The sequence below is a fragment of the Gavialis gangeticus genome, unplaced genomic scaffold, assembly GCF_001723915.1.
Source record: "Gavialis gangeticus isolate Ggan-Ray unplaced genomic scaffold, GavGan_comp1, whole genome shotgun sequence".
NCBI lineage: Eukaryota > Metazoa > Chordata > Crocodylia > Gavialidae > Gavialis > Gavialis gangeticus.
Window position 1 is genome coordinate 23,733,671 of NW_017729006.1, and position 17,530 is coordinate 23,751,200.

General features: G+C 40.8%; 1 protein-coding gene across 1 annotated transcript in view; it reads right to left on the reverse strand.

Moving 5' to 3' along the window:
- Window positions 1-17,131, reverse strand: part of TRANK1 (tetratricopeptide repeat and ankyrin repeat containing 1) — a 78,903-nt gene extending 61,772 nt beyond the window's left edge. The window contains exons 1-4 of the mRNA XM_019508985.1: window positions 17,091-17,131; window positions 9,457-9,595; window positions 1,790-1,916; window positions 1,004-1,154 (exon numbers count right to left, since the gene is read on the reverse strand). Of these exons, the coding sequence (XP_019364530.1) occupies window positions 1,004-1,154; window positions 1,790-1,916; window positions 9,457-9,595; window positions 17,091-17,109 (436 nt within the window). The 5' untranslated portion in view covers window positions 17,110-17,131. The remainder of the gene's footprint in view (window positions 1-1,003; window positions 1,155-1,789; window positions 1,917-9,456; window positions 9,596-17,090) is intronic.
- Window positions 17,132-17,530: the final 399 nt, after the last annotated feature.

Consider the following 17,530-nt stretch of genomic DNA (forward strand, 5'->3'; position numbering starts at 1 on the left):
AAGTGTTAATCTGCCCCCCCAAACCCCTTACCTCCCCCCTCCCCTTCTGACTTACCAGCTGGAGGCAGCTTTCCATACTGCCAGCTCTTTTTGGCCAAATTATCAGCCCCATTGTGCTGATATCCGATGCAGCAAATTTTCCTTATGTCAGTACTGATCCGATATCGGACCGATGTATCAGTGTAGCTCTACTTATTACTCAAGGATCTATTTCCCCATCAATAATTTTCTCTTTACATCTGCTACCTTGACTTACTAGGGATAAAAGTGACGCTTAAAAGGGTAGCAGCTGCCGGGACAATTCTTCTTCCTTTGATTTGAAAAGCAGTATTACATTTGCCTGCCTTCCAGTCTTGTATTACTTCCAAGCTTTCTGTTTCTTTAGGCTCAGATTAGATAGTTCCAAAACCCCAACTCCCACATTCATTATCGTTAATGGTCCACTCAAAATATGAATAACAAACCATTTTAAAACGTTCCCTTTCCTTTAGTGTTCCAAATGGACTCTCTCTGCAGGACTTAGCCAAAATGTTTTATTTCTATTTGTTTTTAAAACAAACCATTGCCACTTTGATGGATCTCTCCACGTGACTTAGATGATAGCAATCAAAGTTTTTTTTTTTTGTTAACAAGAGATATAAAACTAGAAAAGCCCACCCTGGTAAACAACAAACCAAAATATTGTCAGTATTTCCTAGCAAGATTTTTGCAAAGTTCTGGGGAGAAAAAACCTCAAGCAACTGTAACTGCAACACTGTTGGGGTACTTCAGAGGGGCAACAGTCAGTTCCAGAGTGTCTTGGGTACATGCAACTCTGTCATCTACAAATTGGGTTGAGGCTGTTTAGGTGACCTGATAGGCCATTCAGATATTAACAACTTTCCGTTGTGACCCCCAAGCAGATAATGACAAAAGTTAAATGTTCTCATGAGGAATGCTCCATTTATTTTATCTTTTCCTTACTGAATGAATAATAATATTACAAGTCTGAATTCCACTTTACCATTAACGCACATGAAGATTCCGACTATAAAATCAACCTTTTGAGACTGATCCTGAGAACCACGGAGACGAATCAAACCCTGAATAAAGAGACCAGCTGCATATTCAGGTGCTGACAACTTAAACTTTGAAAAGCCGGCTCTATAGTAGGCCTGGAGGAGTGGGGAGGTAAGGGGGAAGGGAAGAAGAAAAAAAAAAAAAGAGAGAGAGAGAAAACATTGTTATGGTACCTAAATTTAGAAGATTGGGGCCCTACCTCTGAAATCCTTAAACATAGCTATTAGCAACTTTACACAGAGATTTCTGACTGAATAAGGTTTGGAGAATCTGGCTGTAAAGCCATAAATGTTCAACATTACTAATTACGTAAGTAGTTGGTCTAATAAAAGATATCAGATTTACCCAAAGGACCGTGTCTGTCCGGAAGTAGTTCAGCTATTTGTAATAACTGCATGGATTTGATATACCCACAGAACCAACACCATTGGCATACTGAATGCTTTTGTAATCAACAGCATGGGAATTTCATTCTACTGTATTTATAGTTTCCTTATACCTGGATATGCCAGTTCCATTTAAAGTACAGTATTAACATAATACCTGTTGTAATTTTTTTTTAATTTACATAAATATTCAGCTACTGATTTGGCATCTTGAAATTATTTTCTCACTCCTCTTGCAAGATGTACCTGTACACTGAATCTTAGAAAAAAGAATCCAATCTTTATTCTCATTTAGAAATAAAGTTGCCAAGTACTGCTAATACCTTGTGTTAAATGTACAGTACCTTAATAAATGATGGATCCCAGCTGAGGCTTTCCTCGGCTAACTGATATGCATCTTGCCATTTACTCAGACAATAGAAGGCAGTTGATTTGCTGCAAAGTAATTTGGCCATCTCTCTCCGAGTACAGCTAAGAAAAAGTTAAACAATATACATCTTTGGTCTTTTTCAAAGAGATATATGGTAGGTTATTGAAGTCTTTAACACACACACACCTTTTACATTGTGTCCCAAAAAGAAAATACAGAAGAAAAAAAAAACACATTCTAAAAAGACACAAAGTCCAACTGTAAAAATCACTTTGATTGTACACTGAATTTATAAAGTTAAGAAATACCAAAGTAAGTCCGTGCGTGCACAACTAAGTTCACCTTTTCTGGTTATAATATCGCCAACTTTCTGATGGCACACCTTTCCTCACATTTAATATATTTCTTCCATTTCACCTGGAGAATACTGAAAATACCATAGATTGATTCAACTGTACAACACAGCTGGCTGCATGACCAGGTTTCAAGGTATGAACAGACATGAACTGAAGGTGCCAAATGATAAAGGAAACCCAGTATATCTTGGTAACCAGAAAGCTAACTAAAAATATTGGGGTAGATCTCTAGTGGATGCAAAGTAGCATAAGTCATGGAAGTAATTAGAGCTACTCAAATTTACGATAGCTAAGGATCTGGCCCGTCTTCTTAAAAAGAGTTATTAATGTCAGAGAATCAAGAAAGAACTAAATAAGAGCACTGGGAATCTACCCCAAGCCTTTATACCAATAAAGTCATTAGAGCTTCTACAAATACTAAGATTCTTCATCTAGACATTACAGACAAAGCTTTAGGCACAGGAACAGGACAGATGAGGATGTAGGATAAAAGCCCTGGCTTTGTCTTAAATCTGTGCCCTCCAGTACCTACTCCTTATAAGACTGTTAGGATATATTCACCAATAGCTATGAGGTGTTCAGATATTAGTTTTGGGGACTAGAATGAATATAAATATGGACAGAATAAATAGGTAGTTATTAGAAGGCTTAAAATAGGTATTTATTACTAGACTTCGGGAATGGAAGGAGTACCAATTCATAACTGTCATTCTAGAGTCAAAAGAGCTCCTCAAATTCATCTAGGATTGCAAGGACATGGGTTATAAACCATTTCTAAAAAACAAACAAAAGAATAGTAAAATGATGATACTTGCTGTGCTACTCACGTTTATCTATTTATATGGGGCCTATTAAATTCTTTCTTCTAAACATTTCAAAGGGCCCTGCTACACGTTCAAATTAAAGCTGGATAGAAACCAGCTACAAAGTTGTTACACATTTTCAAGCACTACCTTTATAGCTGGCTGGCTCTTTTCAGCTGGCTAATCGTTTTTATCATGTGATAATTATTTTCCATGTGTGGCTGACCTGAATTTATTGTGCAATTAACCAGTTAATTGTGTGACAATTACATTGCACTTGTGGCTGGTCTAACTTTGCATGACCAGTTAAATTAATTGCATGACTAAGCAGCTAATCGCATAATATATGTAATGTATAGCAGGGCCCTAAGTGTCAGCAGTGTTACTATTAAACACAAAAACTCCCAAACCAGACAAGACCAGTGGCAACGTGTAGGGGGGTACAAGTGTACCCCCTGAGAGTGCTGGTGTACCCCCTGACAGCTAGCATTCCCCACTTAGGCGATGGGCAGGAGCGCTGGTGCCCCCCGCCCCTCCAAGAGAGCCGGCCAGGGAGTGGAGGTTCCAAGAGAAGCGCCACTGGCACTTCCAGATCAGCACAATCAGCCACAGAGGGACCCCCCCTGGTCACTGACTGGCTGCTGGGGGGGCAAGTGCCCCCCTTGACTGAGGAGGCACCTGTTGCCCATGGATAGTACAGTCCGGGCAGAGAGAGCTCAAACATCTGTCTTCATAAAAGCTTATAATGTATAATCTTTGCAATATGCCCTGAAAGTCAAGACACTAATACTCTGAAAGGCCAAGGAAGGAAATACATTTGAGTTCTCCAGCTTCTGAACTTGTCCTGGCTCAGCTCCCCAGGCTTGGCTGGGATAGAATAAAAGGTGGTAAACTCTGGTTCTGTTCACCCAGAAACATCTGCTGCCTCTCACACCCAGTGCAACAGACTAAGGGTCAGAGCATATCAACACCTTCAATTGTACCTGGAAACTCACTGGTAATGAGTTCAGTCTTGGTACATGCTCCATATGCAAGTTCCCATTAAATAAGCAGGGAACTGCATCAGAAAGCACTTCTGAGTAGCTGGAGTTATGCTGAATTAATTTTTCTTTAAATGAAAATAAATATAAAATGTGGATGCTTTTTGTTTGCTCCTCACAATACATTAGAGCAAGCAGAATCATCAGAACTGCAGTCCATGGGGCACTAATACCAAAGGAGCACCTTCTGGCCATTCATGAAGAAATGACAGACACCTGCTGGCCGTTCTTCAGATTTAACCTAGCAGCTGGAAATGAGGAAGATGGCTACAACTACATTCAACATGTTAACATTCTTCTTCCACTTAAGCAATGGCTGCAGTTGCCAAAAGGATGCAGTGTAACTGTGGAAGATCCAAAAGAATCTCTCTGTGTTAACGTTTAAGAAGCCCATTCTGTGAGAGAGTTTAAGCCCTTAGCTAAGGCAATGAAAGCAGACTGTTCAGGTCTCTCTTTGCTCCTAGTCATGTTTCACCTCCTGAATCTAGTCCTCACTGAATAACATCTGAATCAAAAAATACAGAAAAAGGAATATGTTTAAAATGCATCGAAAAGTAACAATATTAATATTATGGTTATTAGTTATGTTAGTGCTACCATTTATGATAATTTTAACAAAAGCACCAATCAAGCAGCTGTGGGGGGTGAGGTCCTATTCCATTTCAGTAACTATAAATCCCAAACATTCCCCCTTGTAAAAACTTAGCTATAAAGTGATATATAAGATGATGAGAGAGAGCACTTTTTCCCAGCAAAAACTTGGTTTTCAGATTTTTTTAAAACAAAACAAAAAAAAACCTATTTTGATGAGATAAATAATGCAGTACATTTTCTATTAATATTAAGCTCTGGAATTGTTTTTAAAGTAAACCTGAAAATATCCCTCAAATACTGAGGCTTGAGAACAAAAACCTTCATTCTTCCTCCCTAAAATTCAAACCTGACCAAGACGCACATGAAAGAACTGGCAGTGTCACATAAGCATTCAGGAACAGATAGGAAGCATATTTTTCATCCTGCTAAATTCAGTAGGATGTTTGAAAGCAAGACTTATGGTTTGAAAAACATTAAATCAACTAGTAAATAAAAAAGAACAGAAAAAATACAACTAGATAGCAGACTGCACAGAGATTTTGTTGATAATGAAAGTCAACACAATTTGGTTTTACAGGTATAGCTATGGTTAGTTATTGTTAATGGTGAGTCGAGTACAGAACTCAAAAGCTTAAGATTTTTAGCAAAATCTCTCTCTTCTGCTTATGCCTCCCCTTCCTCTGCAGACCCCATTTAGAGACAAAAATACTTTCACAGATCCTAAATCTCTTATTTGCTCAATACCTCACATCTACACTTGCAGTTTCATTCTGCGAGTTACTAAAGGATTACTTGGACCATTAGGGGTCCACAGATCAGAGTTTGAGAATAACTATAATAGTTTAAACAACATGAAATTCAACTTAAACTTAGCCAACAAGAGACAGAAGCTTTTTTACTGAGCACCACCAACAACAAGCAAAGTTAAATGTTTTTGCTTTTTGTTTTGAACCTGGAGATCAGAGCAACTTGCACCAAGGGTTTTAAAAGAATTATCCCAGTGCTGTGTTAGTTTTGAATAGCAAGTAGAACCATGCTGGTTGAATTATGAGGGTTATTATGAACCTAGATAGCATTAGATAGGCATTGGAACATTCTGTCCAGTTTTCAAGTCAACAATTCATAAAGGAAGTTCAGAAAAGAGCTACAAGAATGATTCAAGGCCTGGAAAATCTGCCTCGCAGTAACAGACTAAGAGAGAAGGTTATGAGCTGACTCGCACGTGACATATAAAGTATCCATATGGGGAAAAGGTCTCTGATAGTAGAACATTTTTAAACTAATAAATAGGTATAAACAAGGTCAGATGGGTGGATGCTGAAGCTAGACTCAGATTAGAAATTGGGAGCAATTTTTTAACTTTAACCATAACCCAAGCATTTATCTACAAATTTACCTACAGACATGGCAGCTTCACCATTATTTGTAGTCTTTAAACTAGGGTTGCATGTCTTCCTGAAAGTTATACTGTATCTTAACCAGATTTATGAAGGAATGACATAAATCATCCCAGGCTCCCCCTGCACCAACAACATGGCATGATGGGATCTGATGTTCAACTCCACAATGGTGCCTCCTGCTAAGCAGGAGTAGCATGACAGGAAGCACAGCTGTTGGGACTGAACGTCAGATTCTTCTTTTTAACATCTGCCAGTGGCCTAATAAAGGCCAGCGCACAAGAAAAACTTATAATCAAAGGGTTCATTGGCATAAGAAAGTTGCACTGATTTATATAAAATTGTTTTTTAAATTGATTCAGATAACTTATACAAACCCCAATGTGGACAGGTTTAATTCATTTTAAGAGCATTTTGTTTCAAGTTGACTTAATACGTTTAGGATGGACTGAAATAAGGTCCTTAACCTGAAGTAAAGCATCCTCATACGAGTTGGCCTCAGTTGAGCTAAACTGTTTTCATTTTACACCTTAAGTTAACCAGTGCTACTGCTTTGTGAAGATATACTATCATAGAAGATAGGACATGCTAGCAAATGCAGAGATGTGCAGTTTCTGAGTACAAAACCAGCAATGCTTAACGTGCTGGCCCCACAGGTCAGATTTCATAGACATTAGGGCTGGAAGGGACCTTGAAGATCATCAAGTCCAGCCCCCTGCCCCAGGGGCAGGAAGTCAGCTAGAGTCAAAGGATCCCAGCAAGATAAGCATCCAAATGTTTCTTGAATGAGTCCAGAGCAGGTGCCTGCACCACTTCTGGAGGGAGTCTATTCCAGGCCTTGGGGCTCGGGCAATAAAGAAGTTTTTCCTTATGTCCATTCTAAAATGGTCTCGGAAGAGTTTAGGACCATTGGTCCTTGTTATCCCTCAGGGCGCTCTGGTGAACAGACAGACATTCCCCCAGACCTTGTTGCATACCCTTTATGTACTTATAGGCAGCAACAAGGTCACCCCTGAGCCTGCGCTTTTCCAGGTTGAAGAGTCCCATGGCTCTCAGCCTGTCTTCATAAGAATTATCCTCTTTCCCTCTGATCATGCACGTGGCTCTCCTCTGGACTCTCTCAAGCTTCTCAACATCCTTCTTGAATTGTGGAGCCCAGAATTGGATGCAGTACTGCAGCTGCAGCCTCACCAAGGCTGAGTACAGTGGGAAGATGACATCCTGAGATTTATTTGAGAAGCATCTATGGATACAAGCCAGAATTTTGTTTGCTTTACCAGCTGTGACATCGCATTGGTGGCTCATGTTCATCTTGTAGTTCATCATGACCCCCAAGTCTCTTTCAGCAGTGGTGCTAGTGAGCGTAACACTGCCAAGCCTATAAGCATGCTGCGGGTTCCCCCCAACCCCCGAGGTGGAGTACCTTGAATTTTTAGGTATTGAATGTCATCAAGTTTATATCCGCCCACTTTCTAAGCTCATCCAATGAGTAGCATGAGGCCAGAATCCACGTTGTGTCAGCATGTAGAGTGGTCTGCAGATGCGATCTGGTGTGCGGCTCAGCCCTATGTACCAGATCCAGTCACAGACTGGCCCCAAACACAAGCCACAGCTTAGTTCTCCATGTAGAAAAAGGCCACTGAGTGACCACGTGGTCTAGTACACTGGCGTATGTCATCCAGCCTACAGGTCTTCCCATGGGTGCACAAATTGGTAGGGGAACAGTGTTAAGCATTCATTGCTGTGGCTCTGGAAGCCATGGCAGTTTACATTGCCACCAAATTTCCTGACCCGTGAGAAACTCCATGGACTGAATAGCACAGCCTCATGGGCCAGATTTGGCACATGGGCCAGGGGTTGAGCACCACTGTTTAAGACACTTCTTGTTTGGGCAGCAGAACTGATCCTTTAAAATGGGAACATGATGAGGAGAGGGAGAACGTCATACCATGAATACATTTTTGTACATTATACTCTCCAGAATTAATGCACGACAAAGCTTTTGTGGCATGTTGCCATTAGAAGAAAAAATATTCAGCAAAATGACACAGTCCCAGCTATTTAAACGTGCTGGAAAGTATTTGACATTTAGACTTGCTTTCCAAAGAGTCAAAAAGGTAACTTCACCTAACAAAATCATTGAAAAACTAAAACAAAAGCATGAGGTTTACTGATTTCACCACCAGCTTCACTGAGGCAACACAAATTCAGAAAAATGAAAATGCCCAGGGTCATCTTTGTTTTAGAGAAGTTCACTGGGCTATTGTGCCCTAGCCTGGCCAGCCAGAGACGTTAGACTCAATACCCTATCATACCTACCTTTAAGATTACCTTTATATTGTGCCTCTAGGTCCTTACTAAAGCACAAGGTGGAAGAATAAAGAGAACAGCTTAAGACAAGAGGACAAAAAACTACTACACCTTGTAAAGGCAGAAACAAAACTCCTTCCATTCACCCAGCAGAGAAGGGTAACTGGAAAAAGCATTTCTCCTGAGGTATGTACAGCTCCTCCCAGCATGAGTGCAGTTAAAGTCCTGCCCCTTTTTCAGAGCAGTACTTGAAATCACAGACTAGCCCAACATCAGCAGAAAGAGCCAGAATGAGAGGGGAAAAAAAGTAGACAATTCTCCCCCTCTATGCGACACTGGTCAGGCCGCAGCTGGAGTACTGCATCCAGTTCTGGGCGCCGCACTTCAGGAGGGATGTGGACAACATCGAGAGGGTCCAGAGGCGGCCACTTGCATGATCAGGGGGCAGCAGGGCAGACCCTACAAGGAGAGGCTATGGGACCTGAACCTGTTCAGCCTCCACAAGAGAAGGCTGAGGGGGGATCTAGTGGCCTGTTACAAACTAGTTAGAGGGGACCAGCAGGCATTGGTGGAGTCCCTGTTCCCCCGAGCACTATCAGGAGTGACCAGGAATAAAGGTCACAAGCTGGCAGAGGGTAGATATAGGCTAGATATCAGGAGGTGCTACTTCATGGTCAGGGTGGCTAGGATCTGGAACCAACTTCCAAGAGAAGTGGTGCTGGCTCCTACCCTAGGGGTCTTTAAGAGGAGGCTAGACAAACAGTCTTTCCTGCCATGGCAGGGGGTCGGACTTGATGATCTGCTCAGGTCCCTTCCGACCCTACCAATTATGAAACTATGAAATAAACAAACAGTTTGGTTAAAAGTTTTAATTTAAACTTGTAAATTTACAATATTTCTTAACACTTGTGTAGAGTTGGCAAGGTAATAGCTAGCTAATCTTCATAACATACAAGTCAGATTACATCATCACCATCATCCCCATTTTACTGTTGAGGAGGTTAAGCAGTCAGCCAAGAGACATAGGGAAGTCATCACCAGGACAGAAACCAGAGCTCTTGCCTTCTGCTGTGCTCTGACAGCTTGGACACTTCATTTTCAGATTCAAACGTACTGTCTCCTACATTAGTTGAATACTTACAGCCCCATTTGGCATAACTGGAAGGACACAGAGATGGCTTCGTCGTACTTCCTGATGGCCAAGGCATAGTTCCCATTTTTAAAATCCTGATTCCCAGCTTTTTTCATAGATTCTGCATATAGCATGGGATCCATGTTAGCTGAGAGCAGAGGAAACAGAGAGAAATCAAAATCCTGAGCCTGTGTATACCATGCCTCTCCTCCTCCCTCGAAAGAAAAAACAATTAAATGCTCACATAAACAGTATTTCTTTTTAATACATAAAAAGATCTGTTTTTCTTATGACCTCAGGAGAAGTTGTCCACATTCTGAGGATTAAGTATAAATACCCTTTTGCAACTGCAATTCACTTTGATTCTGGAGTCTCTAAAACAGCATTTCTCAACCCATGGGTCATGACCAAAAAGCTGGTCATAAGAATATATGAAAGGGTTGTGAACAAACTTTAAAAATAGATCCTCCTTTAAACAAGAAAAACATTGGAAACTGAATTCCATGCCTCTCCCCCGCCCCACACACTCACCCCCTACCCACACACAGGGGGCCTAGAGCTGGCCATCAGTGTTTAATGGATGGATCCCAGTCAAAAAAAGGTGAGAACCACTACTCTAAAACATTCATCTTGGATTTAACACAGCCATTCATTAGAAGTACAACCACAAGATTATCTCCCCTCTCCCCTGCAGCTAAGAATCATAACACCATTTTGAACCAAATCTTTCGTCTGATCTTTTGTCATGTCTCATTTTCTCATGTTTTGTATCAACTTCAAGCAAAGACATTTAGTTCTCTGGCTGATAAACTTTTTGATCATTGTTGTCATTTAAAGAAAAAAAGAAGACAGGTTTGGTTGTTTCTAAATAAGATTCTAATTTATTTAAATGCATACACATACACTGGGGACAATTAGACTTGGTCAAATAAATTAAAATTTGGTGAAAAATGGGAAATAATAAGCATATTTTCCCATGTTTTTAATCTACATACAGAACTGTATTATATGATATTATGACAGCCTAAAATATTGCCTTACAAACATATAAGTTCCATGCTGAGAAGTTAAATCTGTTGTAAAGTTAAGACATGAGCACTGAACATAAACAAAGGGGAGATAAAAAGGTAGCACTGACAGAAAGCCAACCCTTTAAAAAAAGGGAATATTCACAATTTAAAATTGGAAACTAAATTTCCCATGCTTAACTGAATTAAGCGCACAGGTAGCTAGCTAGTAGGTTGGTAAAAATGTATTAAAAATAGCAAAATATACCCAGAAAAATACCAGTCCCCCCCCCAAAATCACAAAGAAAGAAATTGTGATTTTGAAAGTTTCAAGTAGGATTGTCTTTCAAGATTGAACTTCTGTAATTAAACAAAAGTATTGCAGAGCATTTCCATCTTGCAAATCTGAGTATAGGGAGAACAGAAAAACAAATTACAACCAAGGAAAACACTGCTAACAGTACAGCCCCAAGGATGCAAGAAAAAGGCCAGGTTAACTGAAATAGAGTGCAACAGTGCATATTGTGTACCAACAGCTAGCTTCATGACAGGAAAACACTAACAAGTCATTTTGGGGGATGTATATATGTATGCAACCTTAATAATACACAAAGTAACCAAATTCAAGAATCTTATCTAAAGCACTGGCACAGACTCAAAAACCATCTCAAGTGCTGAGTGGAGCAATAAATTAAAAACAAAAAAAAATATCACTAAAATTTAAGAGGCTCCAATAGGGACCTATTCTTTTTTTTTATTATTATTAATCACTAAGGTCCCACCCCTCTCCCCTTACTTGGGCTCAGTAGCAAAATTATGCTCAGCTTAAAAGTGTAAGAATCGAGCTCCCTATTAACACTTGCCCCATGGTGACAGTGCCTGGGAAAAACCAAACAGGACAATTCCACAAGGAAGACAAGCTTGCAAGATTCATTTTTTTTTGTTTGTCTACAGACAAAAGCCTCTCTCAGTGTTTAGGACCCAATCTTTATAATCTTGTTAGTGTCAAAGAACAACAAAAAGAAAATAGCTATAAACAAAACTAACTAATAGTAGGTCTCATCTACACTGGAAAGGCAACAGTTCTAGGAGGGATAACTGTCCTAGCACAGTTGAAGCATAGCTTCATTTTGCAGTTTCCATAGGACTCAAAAACATTTTAAAACCATGCCAAATGTGTCAGGGAAACAGACGTAGATGGGACCTCAGTTTCATTTCTCAAGCTGGGGAAATATAAAAATAAATAGAAAGCAATAAAAACAGTGCAAATAATTAAAAGTACCGTATTTCATGGTGTACAGATCGAGGCGGTGTAAACGTTTACTCCATTTTTCTGATTAAAAAAAGTTAGGATTTTCGTAGATCCGGTGTATAAGTTGACTTGACTTTTTGGATCAGAAACATGGAGTCAACTTATACTGGCCCCTATATGCCCTCACTGCAGGCAGGATACCCGGCGGGGGGGCAGGGCCGGAGTGGTTGGTGTCAGGCTTGGTGCTTGGCTGGCACAGCCCAGGCTGTATCACTTGCAGGGGATGGGGATGGGTTTGGCTCTTGGCTGGCGTAGCCCAGGCCATGCTGCTCGCAGAAGCCAGGGCCAGTGCTGCCTCAGCCACACCAGCAGAGCCCCAACAAATAGCATGATAGAGGTGGCCCAGCCAGGCTTCGATCACCACTGCATGCAGACAGAGGGCAGAGAAGGCAACCAGCTCCACCACGCACAGCTTCTCCCAGTGATGCAAGTGCCAGCAGAACTGTATGCCGCAGGGCAGCAGCACCTGCATGGGCCACAAGTGCCTGCCACCTGCCATGCACCACGGGGGGCAGCAAGTGGGGAATCCCCACAGCCCCCCACCTTGCCTCACACCCCACACATCTACAGCCTGCCCACTCAAGCTCCATGCTCCCACTCCCCCCCCTAAACCCAGGCTTCCCGCTCCTGCCATCCTTAGCCCCATGCCCTGTGCTGCAGCAAGAAGAAAAGGAGCTGTAGGACACTGGGGAAGCCAAGTACCCTGGTAGCTGCAGCAGCCCTGCCCAGAAGCTGTGCGCTAGATACAGTGTGTAAGTCAAGGTGGAATTTAAGGGTCAATATTTGGGCTTCAAACCTCAACTTGTACATCATGAAATATGGTAAATATATTTTTAAATATATTGTTACCTATATTACAAGAAGCCCTTTGATTGAAACAGAAAATGTAGGAATCGGCATCTCTATCTAACGTGTGGACCGGATAAAAATCATGATTGCAGGGCAGAAAAATAAATCCTAAAATATTTCAGCTACAGAGATGATCTCTTGATGAAGATTGTGTGCAGGTCTTCAAACTGGCTCTGAACAGGTTACAGTTTATGATTGTTGCTAGTGGTTCAATTTATCAAAGCTGGACTTTGGCAGGAGTTGTTCTTGCAAGCGCTAATGCTGGAGCAAATTCCTAGGGTGGGGTTTTGGCTTTTGCTCAGAAATAAAACTTGTTTACTGTAATATTACATATTTGTCAAAGGGCCCATTTCAAATAATAATTAGCATTTAAAAACCAACCATTGACAGAGAACATTTTATCCAACAATATAGCAGAAGACCTTTGGTTGCAACATGTTTATTTTTGTTACTGATTTTCTAATGAAGACAAACAGAAAGAAAGGAAGCCTCAATGTGATAAACATGGTCAATATTATGCAAACAAGGGAAGCAAGTTCAAACACAATGAAAAATGTTATTTTTTTCATAAGAGGAGCGATGCCTACTTGAGTCTGATCACACTTGCAACTGCTTTATACCAGTTGAAATGAGTTCAAATAGGATCACATCTTCCCCCAAAAAGAAAGGAAGAAAAATAGTAAGCGAAGAGTAGGAATGAAAAACCCAGTTGCTAAATTAAGAAGGCTGTGAATGGGAAGGCTAGGCTTTTGGTGCTAGAAGCAGAGGAAGAGCCCTTTTAGACCTCCCCTGCCCTCCATGGCTGGCATAATGCCTACTCTCCCTACAGTTTCAATATTCTTTCTATATAGTTTTGACCCCCAAATTCCTCCCCAACATTAATAACACTTTGTCTGGCATTAATCTGACCAACTACCTCCAGGCATTTTGCTTTTTAAATTTCTGTGACTTTCTGTACTTCCCGGTTCTGTTCAAAAGAGGTAGTAGTAATGAATGATGAAGTACATCAAAAAGGTCTATATAGAGAAGTGCAGAGAAATCTTGCAAGTTCCTTTAACAAATATTATATGGAACAGTTTTGTCTCAAAACACAGTTTTGTCAAAATCATAATGAGTTGTGGGAAAGCATAGATTCTAATAAATATTTCAATAAGAAAAATGTTGACACATTTTGTTTACAGCTTACACTGATGCGTATTTTGACTGTCACGCTGTAATAATAGTTTATCTTTAATTTATGTAGTTTATTAAACAGTGCATGTTTGTATGTGCATGTGCATGTGCGAACATTAGTACTTGAATACAACATGAACAGGGGAAAAAAACATTAAAAAGCTGAAGTGGAAATGAAACATTGTCAAAAAGGAATATGTGAAGGTCCCGAATCAAATGTTTCCTGAACTTTGTCTTTGCAAAAAAAGCTTTGAAATTTCATCTTTTCATTCCAAATCAGAATTGCTTATTTCCCAAAAATGTTGGATTTCTCAAAGAACAGAAATTCTGCATCCTGAACACCTGTAACTGAGTTTTCAAAATCAGATACTACTGTGTAATCAATGAGATTACAGTGTTCATCAGTGTTCACCACTGACTTCAGGGGGAGCAGGGCTGGCTCCTAATGTGTAGATCCAAGAGGTCTGTATGTACATCTCACTCAGACAGCTAAGTACCAAATTTACCTAAATCCAAGGTGACTTTGAATGCAATTTATTATAAAGTTTTCCATGTACAGAAGCTAATTATTATTGGAGGGTCATTTTAAAATCCCCACCACCACAACCATCACTGCAGTGGGGAAAGCAATGGCAAGGAGGCTAAACAGCCTGATGCCCACCCCTTGCCCCCCCATACCTAAACACCCCACACCTGCCCCCCTGACATTATGTTCCCCACTTCTGTAACTGAACTGCATGCAGCGGGGGGCACCAGAACTGCCCCCAACATGCTAAACACAGCAGCTGCGCAGGAAGTCCAACCTGGCTAAGGACAGCAGCAGTGGTATGCAGGTTCCTTCTTCCAGTGTCTGCTCTTTCCTTCCTCCTCCACTCCGCTCTCCCTCCATTTCCCATTTCTCCCCTGCTGGCCAGGAGCAGGCACTGGAAGGAGGAAGCTGGGGATAGTGGCAGTAGCTTGCAGGTAAGCCAGGCTTGCTACACAGCTGCTCCCTGCAGTGTGGGCCAGAAGCAGCTCTGGGAATCCCCCCGTACCTGCATCAGCTGGGGGTAGCAGCAGCAGGCAGGTTCCTCCTTCCAGTACCTGCTCCCAGCCAGCGAAGGGGCTGGGGAGTGGAAGTGGGGAGGGAAAGACAGGGAGCAGCCACTGGAAGGACCCTGCACACTGCCATTGTTATCTCTAGCCAAGCAGGGCTCCCTGCAAGCATGAAGCAGAAGCAGTCAGGAGCTGCTCGGGGACTCCCCTGCACCCAGACCAGCCAGGGATATGGCTTGTTCCCACAGCTCCTGGCTAGAGCCATCCCATACTTAATTCTAAAAGAAGGCTTTATTCCCCCCTCCCCTCATCACATTGAATGGAGGGGGCGGGAAGGAAAGTCTCATCCTGGATTAATCAAGCAAATACAGTACTTATCCACACAAAACCTCTGAACAGATCGGGCTTGTTAGTCACTATGTAACATGCATTGTTGTACTTCCCCCTGAAGCTTAATTAAACAAGTTTACTGTATGCTTAAATTATATAATTCCATCTCAAAACAAGTTAAACATTTGTCCATCCATGTTTGGGACCAGCAAACCAAAATTATGGTTTGACTGAACACAGCACCTACTTTGCAGAGGACAGATGAGTAGAAGCAGAACCAGTATATTCAACCAGAAGTAACCAAAGGGTCCCACTTTTCTGTTAGGGAAACAACACCTCTCAGCATGAGGTGGATTACCCATTTAAAAATAAATAAATAAATAAATCACAGAAACAGTGAAATGTGGGTTTGAGACCAAACACATTTCTCCGTGCTTTTAGCTGTGCCTTGCCCAAAACATAACTGACAGGCTACAGATGACATCTGCCATAGGCGCCTGATGACATAAGTGGACTAAACTGCATTAGAGCATATTAAATTAGCACCTTAAAAACTAAATCAGAGATGCATAAGCTTTCTAGACTAAACTGCTGCTTACTGGAATTTACGCATCCCTAATTTAGTTAGTCTGTCTATCAGGGGTAAATCTACACTGCCTTATACAAAAATAATTCAGACTTCACCCAACTTGGGAGAATCTATGGCTGTAAACAGACTGCATTTCTCTGAGAAAGTCTTTTGTCCCAGGACCCAACAGAAGTACAAGTCCATTGTCCTGCTTTAAGTACCTGTGAAGCACATGACAAAAAAGCCCAGTCATGTGCGTCTGTGATGCAAGTTAATATTTGGTCATTCCCGGGACAAACAAATATTGTTTGCCTGCCTGCTTTTTGCAAATAAATCCCTCTATCAACACACAATCGTGAACTACAGCAGGTACAGAGTGAGACCTGGAGCATATATCTAAAAAGCTTATGCAAATATAGGCAATTTAGCTTTGCACCCACAGACATCAGCCTGGGGAAGCACCACACTAACAGGCCTAAGCTGCTTTGCTATCTAGCTCATTCAGAACTAACTTAGGTGTCTTTCCATGCTACTGTACAGAAATAACATTTTGTTAACTTTAGCTGGGTAATTTTACATCCCAATCCTGAAAATGATTATTTCGTCTACCATGGGTCTTCTGAATTACTTCAATGGTAATAAAATGTAGTACTAAATACCCAACTTGGCATAAATAAAAATGGCTTAAATAAATAGTCTTCTTTCTAGATCAGGTGGTCAGCCTGCAGCATGTGTGCCACAAGTGGCGTGGACAGCCTGTGTGTGTGTGACATGTGGCAGATCAGGCAGGGAAAAGAGGATGAGTAGCATTTCAGAAGGACACAGGGTTTGTAGAATGCCTACCAAAAAGATGAGTAACAACCACTACCACGTCCCATGTATCACTCATTGGCATTTCCAAAAAATGTTGCACGATTTTATACATTAGGATGCAATGCAGGTAACCTATTATGTATTGTCTTCAGGCAAGCATGGAGAGAAGTACAACTGCCTTAAGAACCTAGAGGTAGCATTTTAGGGAGAAGGAGAAGGAGCAGGGAGATTTCCAATAAAATGCCAGTAGATAGTATTGGCAAAAATGTTGCTATTTCTCATGTCAACAGTGCCAAGTGTTATCTGGGAAATTACCAGCATGTAAAATGGCTTGGCCCACAGAAGTCAGAACAACAGGAGTGTAAAGAAGGGATTTTTAAATGAAACCTGACCTCAAGGTTAATCTATTGGGTGAGACATAGAACCCAAGTTCTGGACATAGCTGTCCTGTTGAGCATAGACCAATTACTTATTCTTGGTGCCTCAGTTACCCACCTGTAAAATGAGATAAAGTTTTGGACAAAGAAAAAATTATCTGTTTAGATTGTAAACTCACCATACTTTAGTCTATGCATTTAGTGTCCAGTGCAATGGCAGCCTAGGGTCTGTAAAAAAAAAAGAAAAGAAACAAAAACAAAAAATGAGTAATAAAGCATGTCATGTATAGTTCATTTTCAGACAAAGAAACTACACAGGAAGGAATAAAATACCATAAAGAAATATTAAAGTAAAAGCAGGTAGAAAAAATGCCTTTTATTTCCCTTCCTGTGAAACTATAAGTCACCTTTGTTGTGAAAGAAAGAGAAAAATCTCAACCCAGAACATGGTACAAATAAATATTTTTTAATAATATTGGTGAACAGAAATTGTTAATAATGTTTTATGCATGTATACTAGTGAGGTGTATTATGTTTCATATCATTTCTCATTTCTTAAGTATTCAGTCAGCACTGAAACTAAGGGAATTTAACTATTTCGTCATGCTTTGTGTCAACA